The 25,618-nt window shown below is 44.3% G+C and overlaps 1 protein-coding gene across 1 annotated transcript; it reads left to right on the top strand.

The window, feature by feature from the left end:
• Nucleotides 1–1,118: 1,118 nt before the first annotated feature.
• On the top strand, nucleotides 1,119–22,979 carry LOC147456999 (protein VTE6, chloroplastic-like). Its single transcript, XM_086512046.1, has 5 exons — nucleotides 1,119–1,665; nucleotides 21,896–22,149; nucleotides 22,233–22,356; nucleotides 22,445–22,549; nucleotides 22,628–22,979. Exons 1-5 carry the CDS (start codon nucleotides 1,147–1,149, stop codon nucleotides 22,712–22,714), a joined length of 1,089 nt encoding a protein of 362 aa, XP_086368172.1. The 5' UTR covers nucleotides 1,119–1,146; the 3' UTR covers nucleotides 22,715–22,979.
• Nucleotides 22,980–25,618: the final 2,639 nt, after the last annotated feature.

The following is a 25,618-nucleotide window of genomic DNA, read 5'->3' on the forward strand; positions in this document are numbered from 1 at the left end:
TTATCTCCACACATTTGTATGAATGGGTTTACAGAGATTGATTAGTTGTTGGTTGTGCGTATGTACCCAGTAGAGACACACTTCTTGGCCAGCAGATTTACTAGCGGTAAATGGCGAACAGACTTCCTAGCGGTAGACTTAAGGGCGCCAAATGGCGACTTCCTGGTGGCAGATGGCAAGCAAGCAAATGCTAAGTTGCTTCTAGGCAACAAATGGTGAGCATCGTATTGGCCTCAGATGGCAAAAAGAACCACATGCTTTTGCTTTGATGTTGGGCTCTCGTCATACATCTATTGGTGAAGGCACACTTTGAGAGGGTGGATCCGTGGTACACGAAGATGCTGCCCAATGTGGCGCTCATTGGTTATATAAGGATTGCTTCCAGTTGTATCTTACCCCTTCTTTTGATATTTTTTGTATACCCATAGAAGGGGTAGTTGGGGTGGTGCTAATGACCCCCAAAAATGTAACAAAGTATCTTAAAAAACTGCAATTTCCACGTGTCCAATGCTAGCCTTGGAGGCACACTCTACTTGTAGTAGGATGCACGACGACTGAGGCCTGATCTAGTTTTTAGTTAGTGGCGGCTGGCCCCTTTACCCTAGCCCAAACCTTGCCACGACACTAAGTGACACAAGGCATTAAAGAGGGAGGGGTAATGGGATCGACGATCGGGAAGTCCACGCGCGAAGGCCAAGGTAGATTAAACCCGAACAACACGAAAACCATGGCAAAATTAAACCCGTCCAATGTGAAAAATGTGCCCCCTGTCAACAGATTTTGAACTCAGGATCTCACGGCCCAAATTTTGTGACGTATGAGCTAAATCTCACCAGCGTGCACATGTTGTACCCTTGGCCATTTTTATAAGCTTTCATTATAACACTGTGTGAGTTTAATTCATGGTCGAGTTTAGCTTTTTAGGCTGTGATCTTCCCGCCTTTCGTGCATTGACTTATCGACCTTTGATCCCCTTACCCCCCTCTTTAATGTTATGTGTTACTTAGTCGTGAGGCTAGTCGTGAGGCAAACCTTGGGCTTAAAAAGTTGAGTTGTCAAATGTCACTATTGAATGGGCTAGAGGTTGCTGTCACTATATTTGAATTTGACCTCGCTTGACGAGGGGCTTGAAATGGGTGCCCGACTATGGGGACATTGGTATCGTTTTGCTCAAGTCTGCAAGCCACGCGAAATGCAGAGACCTGCTCTTTGTGGTTGCGTGGAGGGGGCAAGCCATCGTCCGTCAACAAGGTCAGAAAGAAGAATTCCCTCATTTTTTCTCTGCAAGAGGGTACCCCAACTACCGAAGCACCCACCTTAAGCAGATTGAAACATAGGAGCGCAGTAGTAAATCCGTGCGATCTAGGTCCGACAATCCGCAGAACAAACAGAGCATCCACGACGAAGATCCAGTGTTCGGCGACCATGGGGACGCAAGGTTTGCCCACTATTTTGATCCATGGCATCATGGAGGTCCTGCAGCAAGATCCTCCCACTTGGACCTCCTCTGTGGCTTCCAATGCCTTATTTTTAGTTGTTGGCTTCCCTGCTCTGCGTGTTGGCCTCACCATCCCTGCTATGGCCAGTGCTTTCTTCCTTGGTACTGTCACCTGGAGAGCGTTTGGCGCTCAAGCTTTTCTTCTCCTCGTTGTCTACTTTATTTTGGTAAGCGAGTTCTGACTGTTGAAGGTCATTGTGGGAATCTTTTGATGCAATCACTTTTTCCTTCGTTTGTAGAGTCTGTTGACCTGCTTTACCGTTCTTTGCAAATGTGTTTTAGTGCCTCTAGTAATCTAGTAGCATTGTTGACAGTTGCAAACCTGTTTATCCTCAATAGGAAGTAAGTCGAACAAATACACATGAATTCTAAGCAATCACTTGGCATGTACTGGGTCTATTGAATATTCAAGACCCCTTTGTTGTATGGATCTTTGTGTAGCACTTAAAGTGAAAATTTTCATTTGCATGTATTTGTCTCTGTGAACATATAGGAATATACGTTGACTAAAGAGAGTAGCGTGGGAACCTTACACCGGAATTCAATTGTTAACAGTTTGTAAACATATTGATTTTCTTTTAAGAAGAAAATCAGTCAAAGAACCTCTCTGAAAAAGTAGATTCAGGAATGGCCTTCGCCACAAGTAGGTATTTGTTCAAAATTCTAAGTTACGACAGGTATGTCTAAGCAATCCACAACGCGAGCTGTCAGGTCTCACATCAAGTAAATGCCATGATTAACCCCATGAGCCAATAACCGTCGAAATTCTGTAGGTGGTAGTACTTCAAACATTGTGAGTATATGCTACTGTTCATGCAAATGCAGTTACAGCACTTCTGAACAGTGATTTCGGCAATCACTCAAACATCAGTATATTGCGCTAAAGCTGCGAGGTTTGTACCTGCTGCAATTGTAGATATGCATCTGCTATAGAGAATGATAGAATCAGATAGATCTATATCTAGAGAGGTAGATTTGATAGAGAGAGTCAGAGAGATGGTGGTAGCGATGGAGGGATCTCTCCCCTCACCTTGTTACTGGAGTGGATTTAGCTTTCCATTACATAAATAGATTATACAACAGATGATAAACTTCAATGCACAGACTGGCTTGCCTCTAGGGTATTTGTTAGGTGCAGCGGAATGAATGTTTGCGCTTTGCTCAAGATGAGTGCTCCGAACTGTGCTCAAGGTTCCTTTTACTTACGGAAGGGAGAGCCTTCCGTTCCTTTAGTGAGAGAGTGCAATGGACACAAACAAAGTGAATGGACATTGTGAATGGAAGTGTATGAGACTGAGAGATAGAGAAGAGAATACGACACCAGAGACGTAAAACCCTCCTCCGAAGGCCCCATTCTCTATGGCGAGAGCGGTCTACTTATGATTGCACAAACTGGTACAAACTGAATGCATGTGACTGATGCAAGTCTAGGCTATGTCGGCGATGACGACGGGGACGACGAGACCGACCTAAGGGCTGAAATCTGCAATCTTTTATCTGCTGTCCAAAAACGCTATGGGTTGAAATCTACTACAAATCCAAAAGCGCTGGTTTTGGGGCTGATTTTGCTGCTTGTTGTCGTTGAAAATCTGCAGGTCTTAGGGCTGAAAACTGACGTTCTTAAGGGCTGAAACTGATGGTAAAATAGGTAAAATAGGCTAAATGCACTGGAAAATTTCCCTGAAGGATTTTGATGGGAATGCTTATGATCATGCTATGTGCAACCAAAGGATATGCATCTACACTAAGTGATTGGGCATGCACGGTCTACGAATAGACTCACAAAAGTGCCAGATCACCTCTAATCTAGATTGACTAGACGGACTGAACCCTTGCTATGTTGTAGCTTGTCCACGGACACATAGGGTTGGATGTGTTACGTGACATCCCCTCCTTTTCAAAGTGAGGTACTGGTACCGAATTGTATGGCGTCGAGGGAGATCGCCAATAGCATCCGGAATCGTGGAAGGGACTCTTCATCGGCCCACTCTGATGTGTGGGTCGAGCTGTACTTGAACTTCATAAATGTTTGCAACGCTTGCTTCTTTGGGCCGCGCCGAAAGCGACACAAAGCCTTCTGTGGCTCCTTCAATGCTTCAACTTCGTCGAGAGTCATGCTTCTTTTTTCTTCAAGAATCTCCATGGCTGAAAATTCCTGAAACCATTTCCAACATAAAACCATGAACATACCTATTCCATGTAAAGTGATTAGAAAAAATATTGTCTTCTCTAAAGACTGTGCATGCAATGTAGATGAACATAGATACGGAGTGACAAATTTCATCAAACACATGCAAACAATGAGATCGAATCTTTCTCTTTTGATCTAGAGCAATCAATTGGCAATTCACAACGGAAATGCGCATGCTTGGTGTTCATACTTTCATGTGCTCGTTCTACGAATGTGTCATGCCAAGGAAGAGACATGGAATGTGACGTCCTTGAATGCATACTTTTCAACTTTTCATGAAAAATCCGCATATATTCGTGTTCATTCATGAGTGAAACGTGTTGAACGTACAATGTCATGCCTAGGAAAAGGGATCACATAAAGACGCTGACTAAAATCAGGAAACGATCACGAATGAAACACTCGAACAATGCGTGCGTATCAATCATGCGAACACATAAAATACTTCGTGTAAGGGTTCTTTGGACCTAGGCTCGAGAGCCAAGATCGGTTCTTCCTGAAGGGGTTCTTTGGACCTAGGCTCGAGAGCCAAGATCGATCCTTCGTGATTGATTGAATCTGCAACGAGGTTAGCTTCACTAGAGAAAGTATCAACTAACACATCATCCTTCTTGTGAAAAATCACATCTTCTTTATGCAACTCATCATGCTTGTGAGAAATCACATTGTGATCATCATGCAAATCATCATGCTTGTGAGAAATCACATCTTGATCATGCAAATCATCATGCTTGTCATTGTCATCCAATTCTTCATGCCTATCATTATCATCATGCAAATTATTGGCATTCAAATCATCATGCTTATCATTATGCAAATCTTGTGTGTCATGCTTTGGAGAAGAAGAGACTCAGAGAGTCTCCTTTTCCCGAATCTCTTGTATCTGTGTCTAAGCTTGAGAAAAGAGTCGCAAGAATTCTTTCATGTGTTGGTCGCTCTTTCCTTTGACGGCGGCTGCCATTCTTTCTTGGTGTTTGCGCTCCATTTCTGCTTTTCTTTTTCCTCTTCTTTCTGCGTGTCTGCGTTCCATTTTTGCCATTCTTTCTGCATTTCTTGCTTTGCGTTCTAACTTCCTTTCCATAAACATCTGGTCTAAAGCCTCCATAGGAGTTAGTGCAATCCTTCACGTAGATGGGGAAGGGTCAGAAAAACCTCCTGGTGGGGAAAATTCTTCTTCGCCTCTCTTATGCTCATCACCTCCAAGCGAAGTATCCATTCCGCTTCGAGTGATGACCATTCTGAAGTCGTGGGTTCTTGTGGGTACTTGTGGTCTTGGGTTCTTAAGTTCACGAGGAACTTGGGTTCTTGGGGGTTTTGGTTCTTGGGTTCTTGAGTTCTTGAGGTTCTTGCGGGTCTTGAGGTTCTTCTTTCGCTTGCAATCTGTGTTTGAGAAGGATCTTCTCTTCACCCGAGTTCTACTTTTTTCCGCGGGCGCACCCCTTGGCGGTCTTGTGCTCACACCAAGGTTGCTTTTTCCCACCTCACGTCGATTGGCCGGCCGCTAAGTGCACGGTCCGCTCTCAATGAGTGAAAGAGGCACAAGGGGAGGCTGGACAAGCCCTTCTTTCTTGGGATTCGTGTCACTCTTCACAAACACGTTTAGGAATCGACACGCCCAAGCGAACTTGGGTTACGTGCGACCGCAATAAGCAAAAGAAATTTCTATGGTTCTTGTGGTTCTTTCCTTGAGTGATACAGAACACTGCCAAAGCTCTGATACCAATGTCAGGTGTAGCGGAATGAATGTTTGCGCTTTGCTCAAGATGAGTGCTCCGAACTGTGCTCAAGGTTCCTTTTACTTACGAAAGGGAGAGCCTTCCGTTCCTTTAGTGAGAGAGTGCAATGGACACAAACAAGTGAATGGACACTGTAAATGGAAGTGTATGAGATTGAGAGATAGAGAAGAGAATAGACACCAGAGACGTTGTAAAACCCTCCTCCGAAGGCCCCACTCTCTATGGCGAGAGCGGTCTACTTATGTTTGCACAAACTGGTACAAACTGAATGCATGTGACTGATGCAAGTCTAGGCTATGTCGGCGATGATGACGGGGACGACGAGACCGACCTAAGGGCTGAAATATGCAATCTTTTATCTGCTGTCCAAAAACGCTATGGGCTGAAATTTGCTACAAATCCAAAAACGCTGGTTTTGGGGCTGATTCTGCTGCTCTTTGTCGCTGAAAATCTGTAGGTCTTAGGGATGAAAACTGATGTTCTTAAGGGCTGAAACTGATGGTCTGTCCGGGCTGAATCTGCTACTCTTTTAGGGCTAAATCTGCTAGGATAAAAAACGCTAGGCACGGGGGACTGTTGGCGACGGCAAGGACCAAAAACACTAGCATGGAAAATCTGCCGGCGATGGAACTTTGCAAAACGCTAGGCTTGGACTTGCTTGGCGATGATGCTTTTTTGCAGAAACGCTATGGACTGGGCTTGCTGGCGAGTACTTCTTGCTGGAAGGAAAAATGCCAATGGTGGATGCTGATGACGAAAACGCTAGGTGCTGAGTTTTGCTTGGAGGGGAGAACCGCAAAGGTCTTGCTTGAGAAGTTGCTTGCTGAGCTTGGCTCCTGTTGCCTCTTCTGCCATTTAGTGCTAGTTTAGGTTTGCTTATATACAAACTTACTCAATTTGCCCTACCTACTTTCCAACAAAAGTCACTTAAAAATAATAAGTGGAAAATGTCAAAAATAGGCTAAATGCACTGGAAAATTCCCCTGAAGGATTCTGATGGGAATGTTTATGATCATGCTGTGTGCAACCAGAGGATATGCATCTACACTAAGTGACTGGGCATGCACGGTCTTCGAATAGACTCACAAAAGTGCCAGATCACTTCTAATCTAGACTAACTGGGCTGACTGAACCCTTGCTATGCTGTAGCTTGTCCATGGACACATAGGGTTGGATGTGTCACGTGACAGTATTACTGCCATTGCAACTCTTCAAAAAGAAGCTTCTTTGGGTTTGATTTGATGCATTGATCCAAAACCTGCTCGATGTGGGCTGCATACGACCACTACATGAAAGATCTAGGGATGATTTTCACAACCAATGGGAAAGGATTCAAGGTGTAAGGTGCAGCGGAAGTGAATATTGAACTTTGCTCAAGATGAGTGCTCCGAACTGTGCTCAAGGGTTCCTTTTATATACGAAAGGGAGAGCCTTCCGTTCCTTTAGAGAGAGAGTGTAAATGATCACAAACAAAGTGGGTAAACACTGTGAATGAAGGTGCTGAGAGAGAGAGAGAGAGAGAGAGAGAGAGAGAGAGAGAGAGAGAGAAGAATACGACACCAGAGTGTTGTAAAACCCTTCTCCAAGGGCCCCACTCTCTATGGCGAGAGAGGTCTATGCTATTGATTGCACAAATCTCGTACAATGGTCTAAATGCAATGGACTTGCCGTTGATGTCGACGACGATGAGACGGGCCGAAATCTGAAAACGCTAGGGGCTGAAATCTGCAAATCTTCTATCTGCTAAATTTTGACTCTATGTCGGTGACCTCGGCGATGACGACGACGTGACGACTATGCACTGAAAACGTAGATGCTGAAATCTGCGAATAGCGGCTGAAACTGCATACGCTGGCTGATTTGACCGTGCGGCAAGGATCTGCTGCGGGAAGGTGAGATCTGCAAGGTTTGGGACTTGATCTGCGGTGTCTAAGTGCTGAAAACTGAAAACACTAATGCTATGTGCTGATCTGTCATTGGGAATCTGCAAGACGCTAGGTATTTGCAAGATGCAAAAACGCTTGGCCTGATCTGATGTAAAAACGCCAAGCTGGTTCTGTGATCTGCTAACGCCAGGGCTGATCTGCAAACTGCAAAACGCTAGGACTGATTTGCTGAAAAACGCTAGGCTGGTCCTGAGCGAAAATGCTGGTCTTGATTTGCTGTTGGTGTAACGGACAAGTCGAGAATCTACCGCGACACCACAAGAATTCACTTCAAAATAGTTCACAGTTCACAATTGATTCGACACTGGTCTATTCAGTCCGTTCTTTTCCATTGCACGTGGTGCCCTCCGGTATAGGAGCTCTAGTTGTGTGCTTTTCTCAAAGCATACCAATCCTACCTAGAATAGACTGAGCACCATGGCGTTTATGGATTCGTCAAAGTACTTGCAGTTTCTCCTCGACGAGCTTCGCGACAATCTTTCACAGCATCCGCAACAGAATCTCTCGATGTTGCAAGGTTTCCAACAGTTTCTCAATTACATGTTACCTCCTCTGATGCCCCAGGTTGTACCTCCTCCGGCACCAGAAGTAGGAGTCTCGAGAGCCTCTAACCGTCAACCTTCTCAACTGCCTGTTCCGATCGGGGGGAGTCTTTAGAAATATGGTGCAGCCGTCTGACCCTCATCCAGTGCAACCGCCTCAACCACCAACGTTGCCACCACCTCCCCCACCACCACCACCGCCACCAGGGTACAATAATTGGAGCCCGTATGGCTATCCTTATTATCTATACCCGGGGTACTCACCTAACCAGCCAAAGGATTTCAAAGATGGCGGCACGACAGTAAAATCTTTCACCTTTTCTGCGTGAAGATTGGCGGAAGAAAGCATTGCAATTCCTATAACAATTCGACAATATCTATGCTTTGGGGAACTATACAAAAGAATCCAAGATTTCTCGAGCAGTTGTCATGGATACTTGAGAGTCAATCGCTGCCTGCATCATTGCCTATGTCATCGCCTACATCATTGCTAGAAGGCTCTAGAAGAATCTTGAAGGATCTAGAAGATTCTAGAAGTTCTAAAAGTATCAAGGAGATTCTAGAAGTTTCTAGAAGCATGGAGAAGATTCTGGAAGAATCTAGAAGTTTCTGGAAAGCTCTAGAAAGTTGAAGAAGGATCTAGAAGGTTCTAGAAGAACTAGAAGGATCAAGAAGGTTCTAGAAGATTCTAACCTCCTCAAGAAGAACCTAGAAAGTCCTAACCTCCTCAAGCACTAGTATAAATAGGGTCTTGGGCCACAAGCCCCTCAGTCTCGCAAACACCAATTGTGAGGCTCCTATGAGGAAAGCCCTCTTCTAGTTCTTGTCTTATGTTCAAGTCTTGTCCTTGCAATCAAGCCTTGTCTTGTACTCAAGTCATGTAATCCAAGTCTTGTATCTAGCTCTCTTAATAAAGTATTAAGTCTTGTAATCAATATTAAGCTTATCATCAAGTCCCAAGTTCTTGTATAGTGTGAGCGCCTCCTCTTGCTCTCTTCTAGCTCTATACGCGCTCATAACAGTTTGGCAAGACTACCATCTCTTAATCTTCTCAAGCCATCATGGAGCCGACGATGGAAGGTGTTATCAACACATTGCAAAGCATCCAAGCTCAATTACAAGAACTTCGCGAGAGTAACGCTCAACTTCAAGCAGGGCAACCCCTAATCTTGGGATCGGCGTTGCAAAATCTTCAACGTCAAATTCAAGAGCTTCAAGAGACAAGCACACATCAAGCACAAGCTGCAAGATCTAGCTATTCTCAACAACATAAGAAGGAGGCGAAGGTCAGCATGCCTGAAAAATTTGATGGGACTAGATCAAAGTTTAGAGGTTTTCTCCAACAAGTACGTCTCTTCATTCGAATGCAACGAGAGCGTTATCCAGATGATGCCTCTCAAGTAGGCCTTATTGGGACCCTCCTCTCGGGTACGGCTCTCTCTTGGTTTGGTCCCTTACTTGAAAAAGAATCTCCTCTTCTTCACGACTTTGAAGCTTTTGTGCGGGAGTTCTCTACAACCTTTGGGGATACTGATAGAGCAAGGGTTGCTGAAACCAAACTTAGAAATCTCTGCCAAGGATTAAGACCTGCATCCGTCTATGCATCCGAATTTCAACAGCTCACTTGTGATCTGACTTGGCATAAGGAATATTTCATTAGCCAATTTCGGTGGGGATTAAAGGATGACGTAAAAGATCTTTTATTGACTATGCCAAAGGTTCACACACTAAGCGAGTTCATCTCTCAAGCAATAGAATGTGATAATCGACTATTTGAGAGGAGACAAGAGAGATGTCTTGGGGCACCATTGCGACCCCAAACAAAAGTGACACATAATGGCTACACACCTCAACAGGGCCATGAATCAAGCATTGAGCCCATGCAAATTGATTTCAACCTCTCTCAGCCCAGGAGAAGCAAAGGCGACACATTAATGGCTTATGTATGTATTGTGGAGAGTAGGGGCACATAGTTCAACAGTGTCCAAGGAAGAGAAGGATGAAGGTTCATGGTGCAATGGCCTCAACGTGTTCGAAAAACATGGACGTCCAACCCCAATAGAGACCGACCGATTGGACAAAAGACAAGCAAAAAAAGGTCTCTTTCTTCCCGTTGATTCCACTTCAAGTTTTATGCTACCAATCAAGATCCATATGCCGGGTAGGCACATGGATTGTGAAGCATTACTAGATTCAGGCGCAACGGCGTGCTTCATGGACAAAGAATTTGCAAAAGAACAAGGCATACCACTTGTGGAGAAGTCTAATCCAGCAACTGTAGAAGTCATTGATGGTCGTTCCCTCGCTTCAGGGTATGTCAGGTATGAAACTCGCCCCATAGAAGTAACATTGCAGGAGCATGTTTTAAGAATAGCGTTCAATGTTATACAAATCCCAAGCAACCCAATTGTTATTGGGCTACCGTGGCTTGAATTACATAATCTTGACATCGATTGGAGGACTTAGAGAATTGATCCACGAAAAGTCCAAAAGAAGAAGAGAAGGCATAATAGGCCTATATATCTTGAAGCGAAGGCTTCATGCGTGCGGCCAAAAAGTATCCAACTTTCCTGATATTTGCAACACCAACCGACACGTCGACAACAAAAATCATGGAGGCATTACCACGTCAAGATCAAGATTACAATGATGTTTTTGAGAAGAAGAATGCAGACCTCTTACCGGAGCATCGACCCTATGATTGTGCTATAGAGCTTCAGGAGGGAACCCAACCCTCTTTTGGCCCAATATACAAGCTATCTCAAGATGAATTGGTAGAATTACGGAAAAATATTGATGAGAATCTTGCTAAGGGGTTCATATGGCATTCAAAGTCCCCAGCAGTAGCTCCAATATTCACATATTGGCAAGTTTGAATCTTTGTACATCTTTGGTTATTTGCAGCCTCTTCTTCGTAGGTTTGTAGTAGTGTTCATTTTTCAATTTCATATTTAGCTTGCGTTATGAATTAAGAATTTGTTCCTTTAGAAGTTGTAAGGTGCAACGGAATGATTGTTTGCGCTTTGCTCAAGATGAGTGCTCCGAACTGTGCTCAAGGTTCCTTTTGTTCTTATGGAAGGTAGAGCCTTCCGTTCTTAATGAGAGAATGCTATGATCACAAACAAAGTGAATGGACACTGTGCGTGCAAGTGTATGAGATTGAGAGATAGAGAGAAGAGAGATACGACACCAGAGACGTTGTAAAAACCCTCCTCCGAAGGCCCCACTCTCGTCGGTGAGAGTGGTCTACTTATTGATTGCACAAAGTGGTACAATGACGATGCAATGGACTGATGCAACTTGGGACTATGCCGGTGATGACGACGACGACTTTAGGGATGAAATATGCGACCTTCTATCTGCTGTCCATAAAAACGCTATGGCTGTAAATCTGGGACGGATTTCGGTGGCTGAAAATGATTGTTTTGGCTGTGTTTTTGAGGGCTGAAAATGACTATCTTCTGCAATCAACTAGGGCTGAATCTGTTGATGTGTGGAATGCTAAAGGCTTCACTTCAGGCTGAAAATGAAAACGCTGGTTTATCTGGGTAGCGCTAGCAAAAACGCTAGGGATCTGGGAATGATGGCGATCACTGCAAAGCTGGAAACGCTAGACAGGTTGGGGATTGACGATGTTCCAGAAAACGCTAGGGTTGTGGAGGAAAAACGCCAAGTCTAATGGGGTGCTTGAAGGGTTCTTGATGGTTCCTGCTGAGAAGGTGCCTGTTGAGCGGGGAGCTCCTGCTGCCTCTTTTGCCATTTAGTGCTAACTTGGGTTTTCTTATATATTTTCTTAGCAAAATTGCCCTACCTACTTTTGTTGGGAAGTCACTTAAAAATAATAAGTGAAAAATGTCAAAAATAGGCTAAATGCACTGGAAAATTCCCCTAATTGATTCTGATGGATTTTGATGGGATTATTGATGATCATGCTGTGTGCAACCAGAGGATATGCATCTATGCTAAGTGACTAGGCATGCACGGTCTACGAATAGACTCACAAAAGTGCCAGATCACTTCTAAATCTAGACTGACTGGACCCTGTTATGCTGTAGCTTGTCCACGGACACATAGGGTTGGATGTGTCACGTGACATCCCCTCCTTTTCAAAGTGAGGTATTGGTACCGAACTGTATGGCGTCGAGGGAGATCGCCAATAGCATTCGGAATCCTGGAAGGGACTCTTCGTCGGCCCACTCTGATGTGTGGGTCGTGCGGTACTTGAACTTCATAAAGGTCTTCAACGCTTGCTTCTTTGGGCCGTGCCGAAAGCGACACAAAGCCTTCTGAGGCTCCTTCGATGCTTCAACTTCGTCTAGAGTCCTGCTTCTTTCTTCTTCAAGAATCTCCATGGCTGAAAATTCCTGAAACCATTTCCAACACAAAACCATGAACATACCTATTCCATGTAAAGTGAGTGGAAAAAATCTTGTCTTCGCTAAAGACTGTGTATGCAATGTAGATAAACATAGAGATGGAGTGACAACCCGTTCATCAAACATATGCAAACAATGAGATTGAATCTTTCTCTTATGATCCAGAGCAATCAACTGTGGAAAAACACAATGGAAATTCCCACGCTTGGTGCTCATACTTTCATGTGCTCGTTCGGAAAGTGTGTCATGCCAAGGAAGAGACATGGAATGTGACTTCCTTACATACATACCTTTCAGCTTTTCATGAAAAATCCGCATATATTCGTACTCATCCATGAGTGAAACGTGCTCAATGTACAATATGTCATGCCTAGGAAAAGTGATCACATAAAGACGTTGACTAAAATATAGGAAACGATTACGAATGAAACACTCGAACAATGCGTGCGTATCAATCATGCGAACACATAATACTTCCTGTGAGGGTTCTTTGGACCTAGGCTCGAGAGCCAAGATTGATCCTTCGTGATTGATCGAATCTGCAACGGGGTTAGCTTCGCTAGAAAAAGCATCAACTAACACATCATCCTTGTGAACAATCACATCTTCTGCATGCAAATCATCATGTTTGTGAGAAATCACATCTTGATCATGCAAATCATCATGCTTGTCTTTATCATCCAAATCATCATGCTGATCACAATCATGCAAATCCTGTGTGTCATGCTTTGGAGAAAAAGAGACTGAGAGAGTCTCTGTCGCATGAATCTGTTGAATCTTGTCCTGCATATTAGCAATGAGAGATGGAGAATGAACAATGTCCTCTCCATGAATGACAATGGGAGAATCACTTTTGGCATTGAGAGTGAAAGTGTTAGCCTCAAAATCAATGAGAGGGTTATTATCACGAAACCATTGAATGCCCAAAATCATATCACATCTTGAGAGAGGAGAAACAACAAATCGTCTAGTGAAGGCAGCTTGTTGAATTCCAAAGAACATATCAAGGCACTCCTCCGTGATGAGAGCGTCCATACCGAAAACAAAGCCAGAGATCTCGATAGGAGATCTCGGACTAAGTTCGAGGCGGGCTCTCTCAACAAGAGAGGGACTGATCACATCATGCATACTACCGGGCTCAAACAATATGACAAAACGTTGCCCCAACGTACGACCATAACATTTAATGAGAGAATCATCAATGGGAGGGTCATGAGAAACTTGGGGCACACGTGTTATCATTAATTGCATTGACAGAGGAAGTGGGTTCTGTGGATTCTTTAGATTCATTCGATTCAAGTTTAGGACATGTTCTTTTTATGTGACCCTTAATGTGACAATGAAAACAACGACCTTCCTTAGAATAAGTGCTTTGCTCTTCCGACGTGATGTATCCTCCTACAATTCCTTGTGCTACCTTTTCATCTGGAGTAAGCTTAGGTTTAGCAATTGTGTTAGCCTTACCCTTAGATTCATTGGAAGAATTCTTTGATGAGAGACTGTTGGAAGATTGGTTAGAAGAGTTACCATTCTTACCGTTCTTACCGTTTTGAGGGTTCTGAGAAGTCTGCGAGGTACTTGTGGAAGTCTTGTTCTCCTTAGGCTTTCCCTTGTTGTGCTTCATCTCCTGTGCGAGAGCAATCGCTACCGCCTTGTTGAGATCGATTGGATCGAGCACCTCGACATCGTACTTGATATACTCGTCCAATCCAAAGAGAGAAGCCTCTTTGTGCTCATCATCCGATTTGCGTAATTGAGTGCCTAGCTGCAAAACACGATTAGAAAAAGACATGATTGGCATGCCATTTTGCTTGAGAGCGCGCCAATCGTCCTTCAATCATGCGAGGTAATGAGGTGGCATAAACCGCGCCTTGAGCTTGTCTAGGAAAGGGGCGTGAATTCGTTGGCTTCCTCTAGGTGCGCGGCTAGCTGTGCCTCTTGCCATGCGTGGTACCAATTAATGGCATCACCGGCAAGGTACATAGCTGCCGTCAAGATGTCACGTGACACATCCCAACCCTATGTGTCCGTGGACAAGCTACACCACAGCAGGGTTCAGTCAGTTCAGTCAAGTCTAGATTAGCAGTGATCTGGTACTTTTGTGAGTCTATTCGTAGACCGTGCATGCCCAGTCACCTAGCATAGATGCATATCCTCCGGTTGCACACAGCATGATCATCGGAATTCCCATCAGAATCCATTAGCATCAATTAGGGGAATTTTCCAGTGCATCTAGCCTATTTTCCTATTTGTTGGTATTTTCACTTATTATTTTTAAGTGACTTTCCAACAAAAGTAGGTTAGGCAATTTTGCTAAGTTAATATATAAGCAAACCCAAGTTAGCACTTTCTGGCAGAAGAGGTAGCAGGAGCTTCCCGCTCAACAGGCAACTTCTCAGCAGTACCCCCCCCTCAGCATTAGACCAACCTTCCCTTGGCGTTTTCTTCACAAGAAGCCTCGCCTAGAAGATCCACCCTTTGGCGTTTCTCCCCTACAACAAACCATCGCCGAGAAGCACTTGAACCTGGCGTTTTTACTTGATCCCCATCAGCGTTTTTCAGCCTTCACTAACGCTAGGCATCCACAACAGAACCTCAGCATTTTGTGGAGTTTTATCAGCATGAAGACCTCAGCCTTATAGCGTTTTTGCAGCAGGTTGGCACCCCATTAAAAACACTGCCCTATCTTGCAGATTTGCAGCAATTCCAGCCAGCAGCAGCAGCGTTTTCATCCTCAGCACGACCCCCGACATAGCCGATCATTTTCAGCCATAAACACAGCAAGAAACAATCATTTTCAGCCCCGTAAACAGTCCACAAATTCGGCCAAAGAAGATCACAGATTCAGCCATTGAGTCGTCGTCGTCATCACTGTCGTCGCCATCGGCATAGTCCCACTGCATCAGTCCATTGCATACGCATTGTACACCTTTGTGCAATCAAAGTAGACCACTCTCGCCGACGAGAGTGGGGCCTTTGGAGGAGGGTTTTACAACCTCTCGGTGTCGTATCTCTTCTATCTCCTTCTCTCAGTCTCATTCACTTGCACGCACTCTCCACTAGACGGAAGTCTCTCTCCTTCCCTAAGAACTAAAAGGAACCTTGAGCAATAAAGATCACTAATCTTGAGAAAATACAACATTCATTCCGCTGTACCTAACATTGGTATCAGAGCTTTGGAAGTGTTTTGCATTACTCAAGGAAAGAACCACAAGAATTTTTTTTGCTTGTTGCGGTCGCACGAACCCAAGTTTACTTGGGCGTGGCGATTCCTAATCGTGTTTTGTTGAATAGTGACAGGAATCCCAAGAAAGAAGGGCTTGTCCAGCCTCCCCTTGTGTCTCTTTTCACTCATTGAGAGCGGACCGTGCACTTAGCGGCCGGCCAATCGACGTGAGGTGGGAAAAAGTAACCTTGGTGTGAGTGCAAGGCCGCCAAAGGGGTGCGCCCGTAGAAAGGAGTAGAACTCGGGCGAAGAGAAGATCCTTCTCCAACGCGATTTGCAAGCGAAAGAACCGCTCAAGAACCTCAAGAACCCAAGATTCTCACGAATCAAGGACCTCAAGAACCTTAAGACCCTCAAGAACCCAAGCTCCTCGCGAGCTTAAGACCCCAAGATCTTAGTGCATGGTCGTCACCCGAAGCGGAATGGATACTTCGCATACAGGTGATGAGCATGAGAGAGGCGACGAAGACTCGTCCCCACCCGGAGATGATTTCTTCAACCCTCCCCCTTCGCCATCTACGCCACCAAGTGCACTAGACCCTATGGAGGCAATGATGAAGCAGATGATGGCCATGATGGATAGACAGGAAGACAAGCGCCTTGCTTTAGAACGCGAGCGCGATGCAAGAAAAGAAAGAAAAGAACTAAGGAAGGAAGAAGCGGCAGCAAGAAACGCAGCCTTGGAGGCCGATCGTGTTGCTCATAGATTGGCTATGGAGACCGAGCGTGAAGCTCGACGAGAGCTACGCACTCAAGAATTGCTTGCCCAAGTCCTCGCCTCGAAGACCGAACCACCCAAAGATCATGGGAGTTCGTCCAGTGGCGCAGGCCACGATGCGGATTCACACAATCCAGTCACAGAGAAGTTGACTTTCAGTAAGTATGATGGTAAGATGGATGCTACTGTTATTCATTCTTGGTTGCATCAATTTAATTCTTATTTTGCGACAACTAAGAAAACAGGCAATAGCAAAGTTTTGACGGCAGCTATGTACCTTGCCGATGATGCCATTAATTGGTACCAGGCATGGCAAGAGGCATAGCTAGCCGCGCACCTAGAGGCAGCCGCAATTTCACGCCCCTCTCTTTTAGTTGGGCTGATTTCCAAGACAAGCTCAAGGCGCGGTTTGTGCCACCTCAGTACCTTGCACGATTGAAGGACGATTGGCGAGCTCTCAAGCAAAACGGTATGCCGGTTATGTCTTTCTCTAATCGTGTTTTGCAGCTCGGCACTCAATTACGCAAATCGGATGCGAAGCGCAAGGAGGCATTTCTTTATGGATTGGACAAGTATATCAAGTATGATGTGGAGGTACTCGATCCAATCGATCTCAACAAAGCGGTAGCAATTGCTCTCGCCCACGAGATGAAGCACAACAAGGGAAAGCCTAAGGAGAACAAGACTTCCACAAGTACCTCGCAGACTTCTCAGAACCCTCATCGTTATGTGATCCCTTTTACTAGGCATGACATATTGTATGTTGAGCACGTTTCTTTCATGGATGAGCACGAATGTATGCGGATTGTTCATGAACAGTTGAAAAATTTGTATGTCAGGAAGTCACATTCCATGTCTCTTCCTTGGCATGACACAGTTTCCAAACGAGCACATGATAGTATGAGCACCAAGCATGGGCATTTTCATTGTGATTTGCCACAGTTGATTGATTTCGATCATATAGAAAAGATTCGATCGCATGTGTTTGATGAACGGGTTGTCACTCTGTCTCTATGTTCATCTACATTGCATACACAGTCTTTAGAGAAGACAAGATTTATTTCCTTCACTTTCCATGGAATGGGTATGTTCATGGTTTTGTGTTGGAGATGGTTTCAGGAATTTTCAGCCATGGAGATTCTTGAAGACAAACGAAGCAGGTCTCTAGACGAAGTTGAAGCAAGGAAGGAGCCACAGAAGACTTTGTGTCGCTTTCGGTGCGGCCCAAAGAAGCAAGCGTTGCAGACCTTTATGAAGTTCAAGTACCGCACGACCCACACAACAGAGTGGGCCGGCGAAGAGTCCCTTCCAAGATTCTGGATACTGTTGGCGATCTCCTTCGACGCCATACAGTTCGGTACTAGTACCTCACTTTGAAAAGGAGGGGATGTCACGTGACACATCCCAACCCTATGTGTCCGTGGAGTCTGGACAAGCTACACCACAGCAGGGTTCAGTGAGTTCAGTCAAGTCTAGATTAGCAGTGATCTGGCAATTTTGTGAGTCTATTCATAGACCGTGCATGCCCAGTCACCTAGCATAGATGCATATCCTCCGGTTGCACACAGCATGATCATCGGAATTCCCATCAGAATCCATTAGCATCAATTAGGGGAATTTTCCAGTGCATCTAGCCTATTTTCCTATTTGTTGGTATTTTCACTTATTATTTTTAAGTGACTTTCCAACAAAAGTAGGTTAGGCAATTTTGCTAAGTTAATATATAAGCAAACCCAAGTTAGCACTTTCTAGCAGAAGAGGTAGCAGGAGCTTCCCGCTCAACAGGCAACTTCTCAGCAGTACCCCCCCCTCAGCATTAGACCAACCTTCCCTTGGCGTTTTCTTCACAAGAAGCCTCGCCTACAAGATCCACCCTTTGGCGTTTCTCCCCTACAGCAAACCATCGCCGAGAAGCACCTGAACCTGGCGTTTTTACGTGATCCCCATCAGCGTTTTTCAGCCTTCACTAACGCTAGGCATCCACAACAGAACTTCAGCATTTTGTGGAGTTTTATCAGCATGAAGACCTCAGCCTTATAGCGTTTTTGCAGCAGGTTGGCAGCCCATTAAAAACGCTGCCCTATCTTGCAGATTTGCAGAAATTCCAGCCAGCAGCATCAGCGTTTTCATCCTCAGCACGACCCCCGACATAGCGGATTATTTTCAGCCATAAACGCAGCAAGAAACAGTCATTTTCAGCCCCGAAAACAGTCCACAAATTCAGCCAAAGAAGATCACAGATTCAGCCATCGAGTCGTCGTCGCCATCACCGTCATCGCCATCGGCATAGTCCCACTGCATCAATCCATTGCATACGCATTGTACACCTTTGTGCAATCAAAGTAGACCGCTCTCGCCGACGAGAGTGGGGCCTTCGGAGGAGGGTATTACAACCTCTCGGTGTCGTATCTCTTCTCTCTCCTTCTCTCAGTCTCATTCACTTGCACGCACAATATCCACTCACTTTGTTCGTGATCATAGCACTCTCCACTAGACGGAAGGCTCTCTCCTTCCCTAAGAACTAAAAGGAACCTTGAGCAATAAAGATCACTAATCTTGAGAAAATACAACATTCATTCCGCTGCACCTAACAAAAACTTTGCTATTTCATGTCTTCTTAGTTGTCGCAAAATAAACATTAAATTGATGCAACCAAGAATGAATAACCGTAGCATCCATCTGACCGTCATACTTATTGAAAGTCAACTTCTCTGTGACTGGATGGTTGGAATCCGCATCGTGGCTTGCACCACTTGAGGAACTCCCACGATCTTTGGGTGGTTCGGTCTTCGAGGCTAGCACTTGTCAAAGCAATTCTTGAGTGCGTAGCTCTCTTTGAGTTGCACGCTCGGCCTTCCTTTTTGCTTTTCGTTCATTTCTTTCATCGCGCTCGCGTTCGAAACCATGGCGATTGGTTTCTTGTTGTGCGAACGCAACTCGATTCGCTTCTTGTTGTTGTATTGCATTTCTTTCATTTCGTTCTTGTTGTGCCAGCATCATGTTTATCATTGACTTGACCATCATCTCCATAGGAGTTAATACAACTCGTGGCGTAGATGGCGAAGGGGGAGGGTCGAAAAAATCTCATGGTGGGGAAAAATCTTCTCCGCCTCTCTCATGCTCATCACCTGTATGCGAAGTATCCATTCCGCTTCGGGTTACGGCCATGCACTATGATCTTTGGTTCTTAAGTTCACGAGGAACTTGGGTTCTTGAGGGTCTTGGGCTCTTTGGTTCTTGAGGTTTTCTTTCGCTTGCAAACCGTGTTTGAGAAGGATCTTCTCTCCACCCGAGTTCTACTCCTTTTTGTGGGCGCACCCCTTCGCGGCCTTGCGCTCACACCAAGGTTGCTTTTTCCCACCTCACGTCGATTGGCCGGCCGCTAAGTGCACGGTCCGCTCTCAGTGAGTGAAAAGAGACACAAGGGGAGGTTGGACAAGCCCTTCTTTCTTGGGATTCCTGTCACTCTTCAAACAACACGATTAAGAATCGACACGCCCAAGCGAACTTGGGTTCGTGCGACCGCAACAAGCAAAAAAATTCTTGTGGTTCTTTCCTTGAGTGATAAAGAACACTGCCAAAGCTTTGATACCAATGTTAGGTGCAGCGGAATGATTGTTTGCGCTTTGCTCAAGATGAGTGCTCCGAACTGTGCTCAAGGTTCCTTTTGTTCTTATGGAAGGTAGAGCTTTCCGTTCTTAATGAGAGAATGCTATGATCACAAATAAAGTGAATGGACACTGTGCGTGCAAGTGTATGAGATTGAGAGATAGAGAGAAGAGAGATACGACACCAGAGACGTTGTAAAAACCCTCCTCCAAAGGCCCCACTCTCGTCGGTGAGAGTGGTCTACTTATTGATTGCACAAAGTGGTACAATGACGATGCAATGGACTGATGCAACTTGGGACTATGCCAGTGACGACGACGACTTTAGGGCTGAAATATGCGACCTTCTATCAGCTGTCCATAAAAACGCTATGGCTGAAAATTTGGGACTGATTTCGGTGGCTGAAAATGACTGTTTTGGCTGTGTTTTTGAGGGCTGAAAATGACTATCTTCTGCAATCAACTAGGGCTGAATTTGCTGCTGTGTGGAATGCTAAAGGCTTCACTTCAGGCTGAAAATGAAAACGCTGGTTCATCTGGGTAGCCCTAGCAAAAACGCTAGGGATCTAGGAATGATGGCGATCACTACAAAGCTGGAAACGCTAGACAGGTTGGGGTTTGACGATGTTCCAGAAAACGCTAGGGTTGTGGAGGAAAAACGCCAAGTCTAATGGGGTGATTGAAGGGTTCTTGATGGTTCCTGCTGAGAAGGTGCCTGTTGAGCGGGGAGCTCCTGCTGCCTCTTTTGCCATTTAGTGCTAACTTGGATTTGCTTATATATTTTCGTAGCAAAATTGCCCTACCTACTTTTGTTGGGAAGTCACTTAAAAATAAATAAGTGAAAAATGTCAAAAATAGGCTAAATGCACTGGAAAATTCCCCTAATTGATTCTGATGGGATTACTGATGATCATGCTGTGTGCAACCATAGGATATGCATCTATGCTAAGTGACTGGGCACGCACGGTCTATGAATAGACTCACCAAAGTGCCAGATCACTTCAAAATCTAGGCTGACTGGACTGACTGAACCCTGTTATGCTGTAGCTTGTCCACGGACACATAGGGTTGGATGTGTCACGTGACAAAAGTAGTTGTGTGAAGTTTGATTTCTAGGATTAAGTTTTAAGATGCCTTATCCTTTTTTGTTTAAAGTTGAGTACTTGTTTTAAGTTTTAGCCAAGTAAGCTACGTCAACTTATTTTGCGTATGCGTTTTCTAAAAACATTTTTAAGTTAATAATGTTTTGTTTTATCTAGTTTTGTTTCGTAGCAAATGAAGTAAATTAGTTATTTTTTTAAAATAATTGTCTTTTCTTGTGTCCCTTACTTTTATAGTTTTATGAGCTTTATTCCCTCTTATAATTCGTGAGTTTTGACTTTTCTGAACTTATGAAGGTATATCTTGAAAAATCTTGTCCTGTGGGGAGAACTTTCTTGCCCCCTTGACACTCTCAAATGGTGCCTTCCTTGTCGATGTGTGAACAATGGTGTTGTAAGCAAACTCCACTAGTGCCAAATATTTCTCTTATTTGAGACTTATTTTCAAAGATACAACATTGCCAACAAGTCTAATACCTCGGAGTTGGTGATCTTTGATTGCCCATCTGTCTGTGGATGAAACGACAAAGAGTAAAGTACCCAATTCTCACACATTGCTCTCCAAAAGAAGCCCGTAAATGTGGGGTCTATCTGAAACAATACACTAAGGTATTTTTGGGTTTTAGGCCCCTCGGCCGGTGCTCCATAAGTTGTTAGGGTTAGGTTTATCAAAAGCTCAACCCCCCTTTTGTTCTAGGCCCCTTGGCCAGACTTTTTGGGTTCAGTTTGTCTGGGTTCTTCAACCCCTTATCTTGGTGGCCAGTTCTTTCCAGCTGGGCACGCCATCATCCATGTCATCAATTTGTAATAGGAGTGGTTATGTGCTTGAAATAGGAACAACTATGATGAGACGAACATAGTGAAAGCAATAGAAACTTTACATGGGGAGGTTAACTTTGAAAAGTGATTATTTATTTCGTTTGTCCTAATTTGGGGTTTTGATGCTTGTTTCAGGGAACCGGGGTAACCAAAGTCAAAATAAAGCAAAAAGAGAAAGAAGGAATTGCTGAGAAGAGGAGTGGAAAACGAGGTCCTTCAAGTGTTTGGGGTTCAGGTGCGGCTGGAATCGCATGTGCAATTGCTGCAATCATAGGCTTAGGGGGGTCAGATTTCTCCTATTTGTGGCAACTAGGTTTTGCAGCAAGTTTTGCAACCAAATTAAGCGATACGGTCTCGAGTGAGATTGGCAAAGCCTACGGAACAACCACGTAACCTTTTGTCTTTCGCTTAGGAGTCTCAATCATTTCAAGTGTTTTAATTTCACCTTAGGAGCTCTTTACATTTTAAACAGTTACCTGGTAACCACACTGGAAGTGGTTCCTAGAGGGACCGAGGGAGCAGTAAGCTTAGAAGGAACACTTGCTGGTCTGAGTGCCTCTCTCCTATTCTGCGCCCTTGCGTACAATCTTAGCCAGGTTTGAGTTACCTCTCCCTTCACCACCTTAACTTTGCGTACTTTTGTGATGTGCAACGTTGATGACAAATAAAGAGTTGTGCTACCAGGTGACAGCCAGAGATGCTTTGATTTGCATCATTGGATCACAAGTTGCAAACCTTATAGAGAGCTATGCTGGGGCTACACTGCAGGATAAAAAGGGTTTTGAATGGGTATGTTTTTGCTTTTGGCTTGTTATCTCGTCTTGCCTACATTTTTTTGGTGATAACACGGTTTTCTCTCGTGTGCAGCTAAACAATGATGTTGTCAATGTTCTTAATATATCTTTCGGTGCAGCATTAGCAATCGCAGCATCGTGTGCGTGTGATATGCTATGATCAAGGACACCGTAACAGATGCCAATCAGCTAGTTGTGTACAGTTCAGCGCTTGACTCCTTGTCAGTGTATATTGTAGTCTCAACATCAATTCTGATTTACAATTCTTAAAATGAGGATGCCATTCTTACATTTTTAAACTTCGTTGGGATCTTTTTCTCCCATCAGCATATTCACATGGGCTTTGGTGCATTCAGCATGCGTCTCTCTGGTTAATATGTACAAATACTCAATCTCGTGGTTGAAGTGAGCACATTGTTGTTGTCTGTTTGGTATGCGTGTGACCTTTGTTAAACAACTTATTATTTTGCAGTTAAATGCTTTTCTTCTCTGCATTTCTATGCTAAGCTATTACATACTCTGTGATGACCAAGTTTAGTGTTTACAAGATTCGATTTTGCTGAGGGCTTCATTCACTAGAAACAGGTATCTTTTCTCTTATTATTGCAGTGGAAATACAATTGAAGGGGCTCTTTGATGTATTTATGACAGAGGATTTATGCTTAAATTATCTGGCTTGTGCTAGTGCAAAAGCAAGGTGATCAGTGATTTGGTTTTCCAGTCATGTTTCGGTTTGAAGACACGTGACATGAAATGTCTATGGATGTGACATGATATCTCTATGGATGCGGAGGTAGTGTAACTTGGTGAGGTTTTCTTTGATCTTCAGCAAATTGTGGCTGCTACGTTTTGTCTGTGACTAGTGTAGGAAATGTTTTAAAGATTTGCTTCCAGCAATTGTCATGGTGGCTACTGATAACATCATTGTCTTGATTAGGTGGATATATTGAATTCCAGGGATGCCTTGGCAACTTAGGGTGCTTACACAGTGCCCAGACATTGGGCACGTGCGTGCCTAGGACTCTCAATAGCTTTTGAAAATTGACACTGCGAACTAGTTTTACCAGGTGTAAATTGCAAAAGAAGTCCCATGTTTGATGTTGAAGAGACCAGTCAAAGTGTCACATGTCATAATAAGCTTGAAGCTGAGGATGGGTGGGAAGAAGGCACTAAAAGCAATCTAGAAATCATCGAAAGATATCCATGCTAGGAAAAGCACCTAAGACTTATACCTCCAACAAGCCCAATAGAAAAGATCGAGAGATGAGGAGGCATACCCAGAAGAAAGGATTTGTTGTGCAAAAGATTTGGAGAGAGCTGCTTGGAGAGGAAACCACGAGAAAAACAAGAACAAGAAAATCGTGAAAACAAGAAAAAGAGTCACCAGATGCATGCACCACAAAATTTGTGGAACTAAGAAATTGAACTCAAGAAGTATGGCAAATGGGAGCAAAGCAGGGAGAGTCAGAATAAAGCTAAGAGGTGTTGAAAGATCTATGACCCAGTGAGCAGGATTTGCTACTCATAGAGGACATCCAGATTGTGGGGCGTGGATGTGGAGAGGCTTTGAAAGACTATGAGCTGTTGTTCTATGGAGGACATTTTTATTGAGAGTGTGGGGGGCTAGAGGCTCTGAAAGACCTACCAAGCATGGGATACCACAGAATGTGAGCCCCATATTAAGTTTTTGGAAACTTGCATAATGAGAAACCCACAAACAAAGGAACTGAGAACCAAAGGACGAGAGAACCACTCGCTCACACCTAGCAAGAGTCTCTGGCACACACCCCCAATCACTTGATCTCTCCCTCTCTCCCTCCCTCTCTCTCTTAGGCACATTTATTGTTTGAGGCTGTTTGCAAGGCCAACCGGTACGAGCATTTTGCAATGTTCAACAAGATTTTTTCGTGCCGTTTTTCTGCCTCTTACTTTCAAGTTGGCTTGATCTTATCGTAGATTGAGCAGTCACCACCAACTTCCATGTGGTCAAGACATTGAGTCTACAATTGATCAGCAAGCGTAGCACATTTTGCTATCTAGTGGCCAACAGATTCATGTATTAAGATACATTGTTGTATTTGACTTCCGAGGACAATAATAAAATCTATCTATCTGTGTGTGACTAGGTTGGAAGCAGCACACAAAGGCTCCATCCAACCAATCCGTTGAATAGGAAAACTTTGCTATCTATAATAAGGGCCTGTGTACAACTCATGGAATATAGTAAGCCCTTCGCCCCTAATGTTGTACTCTCTTTGCGAATAGGGCACTGTTAGGTGCATGTTGAAGATGCCCATTTTTTGTACATATTGTACATATGGAGATGATATGGAGTGAAGCAAGAGTGTATGCCTTTTTTTTTTGAAATTTGTGGTCTTCTTAGCTTGCTTTATCACAAGTACACATACATACAATGCAAGTCAGCCTCTGTTGTAGTGCTAAATGGCGGGTTACTTGATGTGCATGTATGCCTATTTTTTCTTCCTATACATAAATGAGATTTGAGCCATAAGCAAGTAGAGGGGCACCTCATTAGCAGAGATTTTTAGGTTTTGGTCAATGTGTTTCCGTATCCTTCTTGGATGATAGTTTGGGCTCTTGCCTTACCCTCCCAACACACGTTACTCCCATAAAGGTTTTAACACTTTAAGGTGGCATTACTAAAGAGGTGTCTTAGCTTTTGGTTGCTCAACACACGTTACTCCCTTGTGGTTTTTGCGACAGGATTTGAGGAGTTTTTGTGTTCTTGGATTAAAGGTTTAATGTTCTTGGGTGGCACTGCTATAGAGGTGTCTTAGCTTTTGCTTGCCCAAAAATGGGTCTTAGGTGGTAGTCACACGAGGCTTAGTTGTCACTAAGCCTCGAACACTTCTAACATGTGCAGGAATGGAGCACCGGTTGCAATGGGAAGAGAGAGGGAAGACCAAGGCGCAACGGGTAGAGAGAGGAAGATCAACGCGTTGTCGGAGTGCACGTCTCTCCAAAGTCGATCGGGAAAGCGTCGGGCTTCTGGCTGTAGACGGAGAAGCAACCGAGGTGCAAACCAAGGGGAACGAGTGCAGTT

Source organism: Adiantum capillus-veneris, chromosome 5, assembly GCF_014529385.1.
Source record: "Adiantum capillus-veneris isolate H3 chromosome 5, ASM1452938v2, whole genome shotgun sequence".
NCBI classification, from domain to species: domain Eukaryota; kingdom Viridiplantae; phylum Streptophyta; class Polypodiopsida; order Polypodiales; family Pteridaceae; genus Adiantum; species Adiantum capillus-veneris.

Bases quoted from the DNA above. Each gene is read 5' to 3' on its own strand.
- LOC147456999 (XM_086512046.1), top strand. From the start codon at position 1,147: ATGGGGACATTGGTATCGTTTTGCTCAAGTCTGCAAGCCACGCGAAAT. The intron at 22,150-22,232 runs GTAACCTTTTGT...CATTTTAAACAG, and splicing joins AAAGCCTACGGAACAACCAC to TTACCTGGTAACCACACTGG. The intron at 22,550-22,627 runs GTATGTTTTTGC...TCTCGTGTGCAG, and splicing joins ATAAAAAGGGTTTTGAATGG to CTAAACAATGATGTTGTCAA.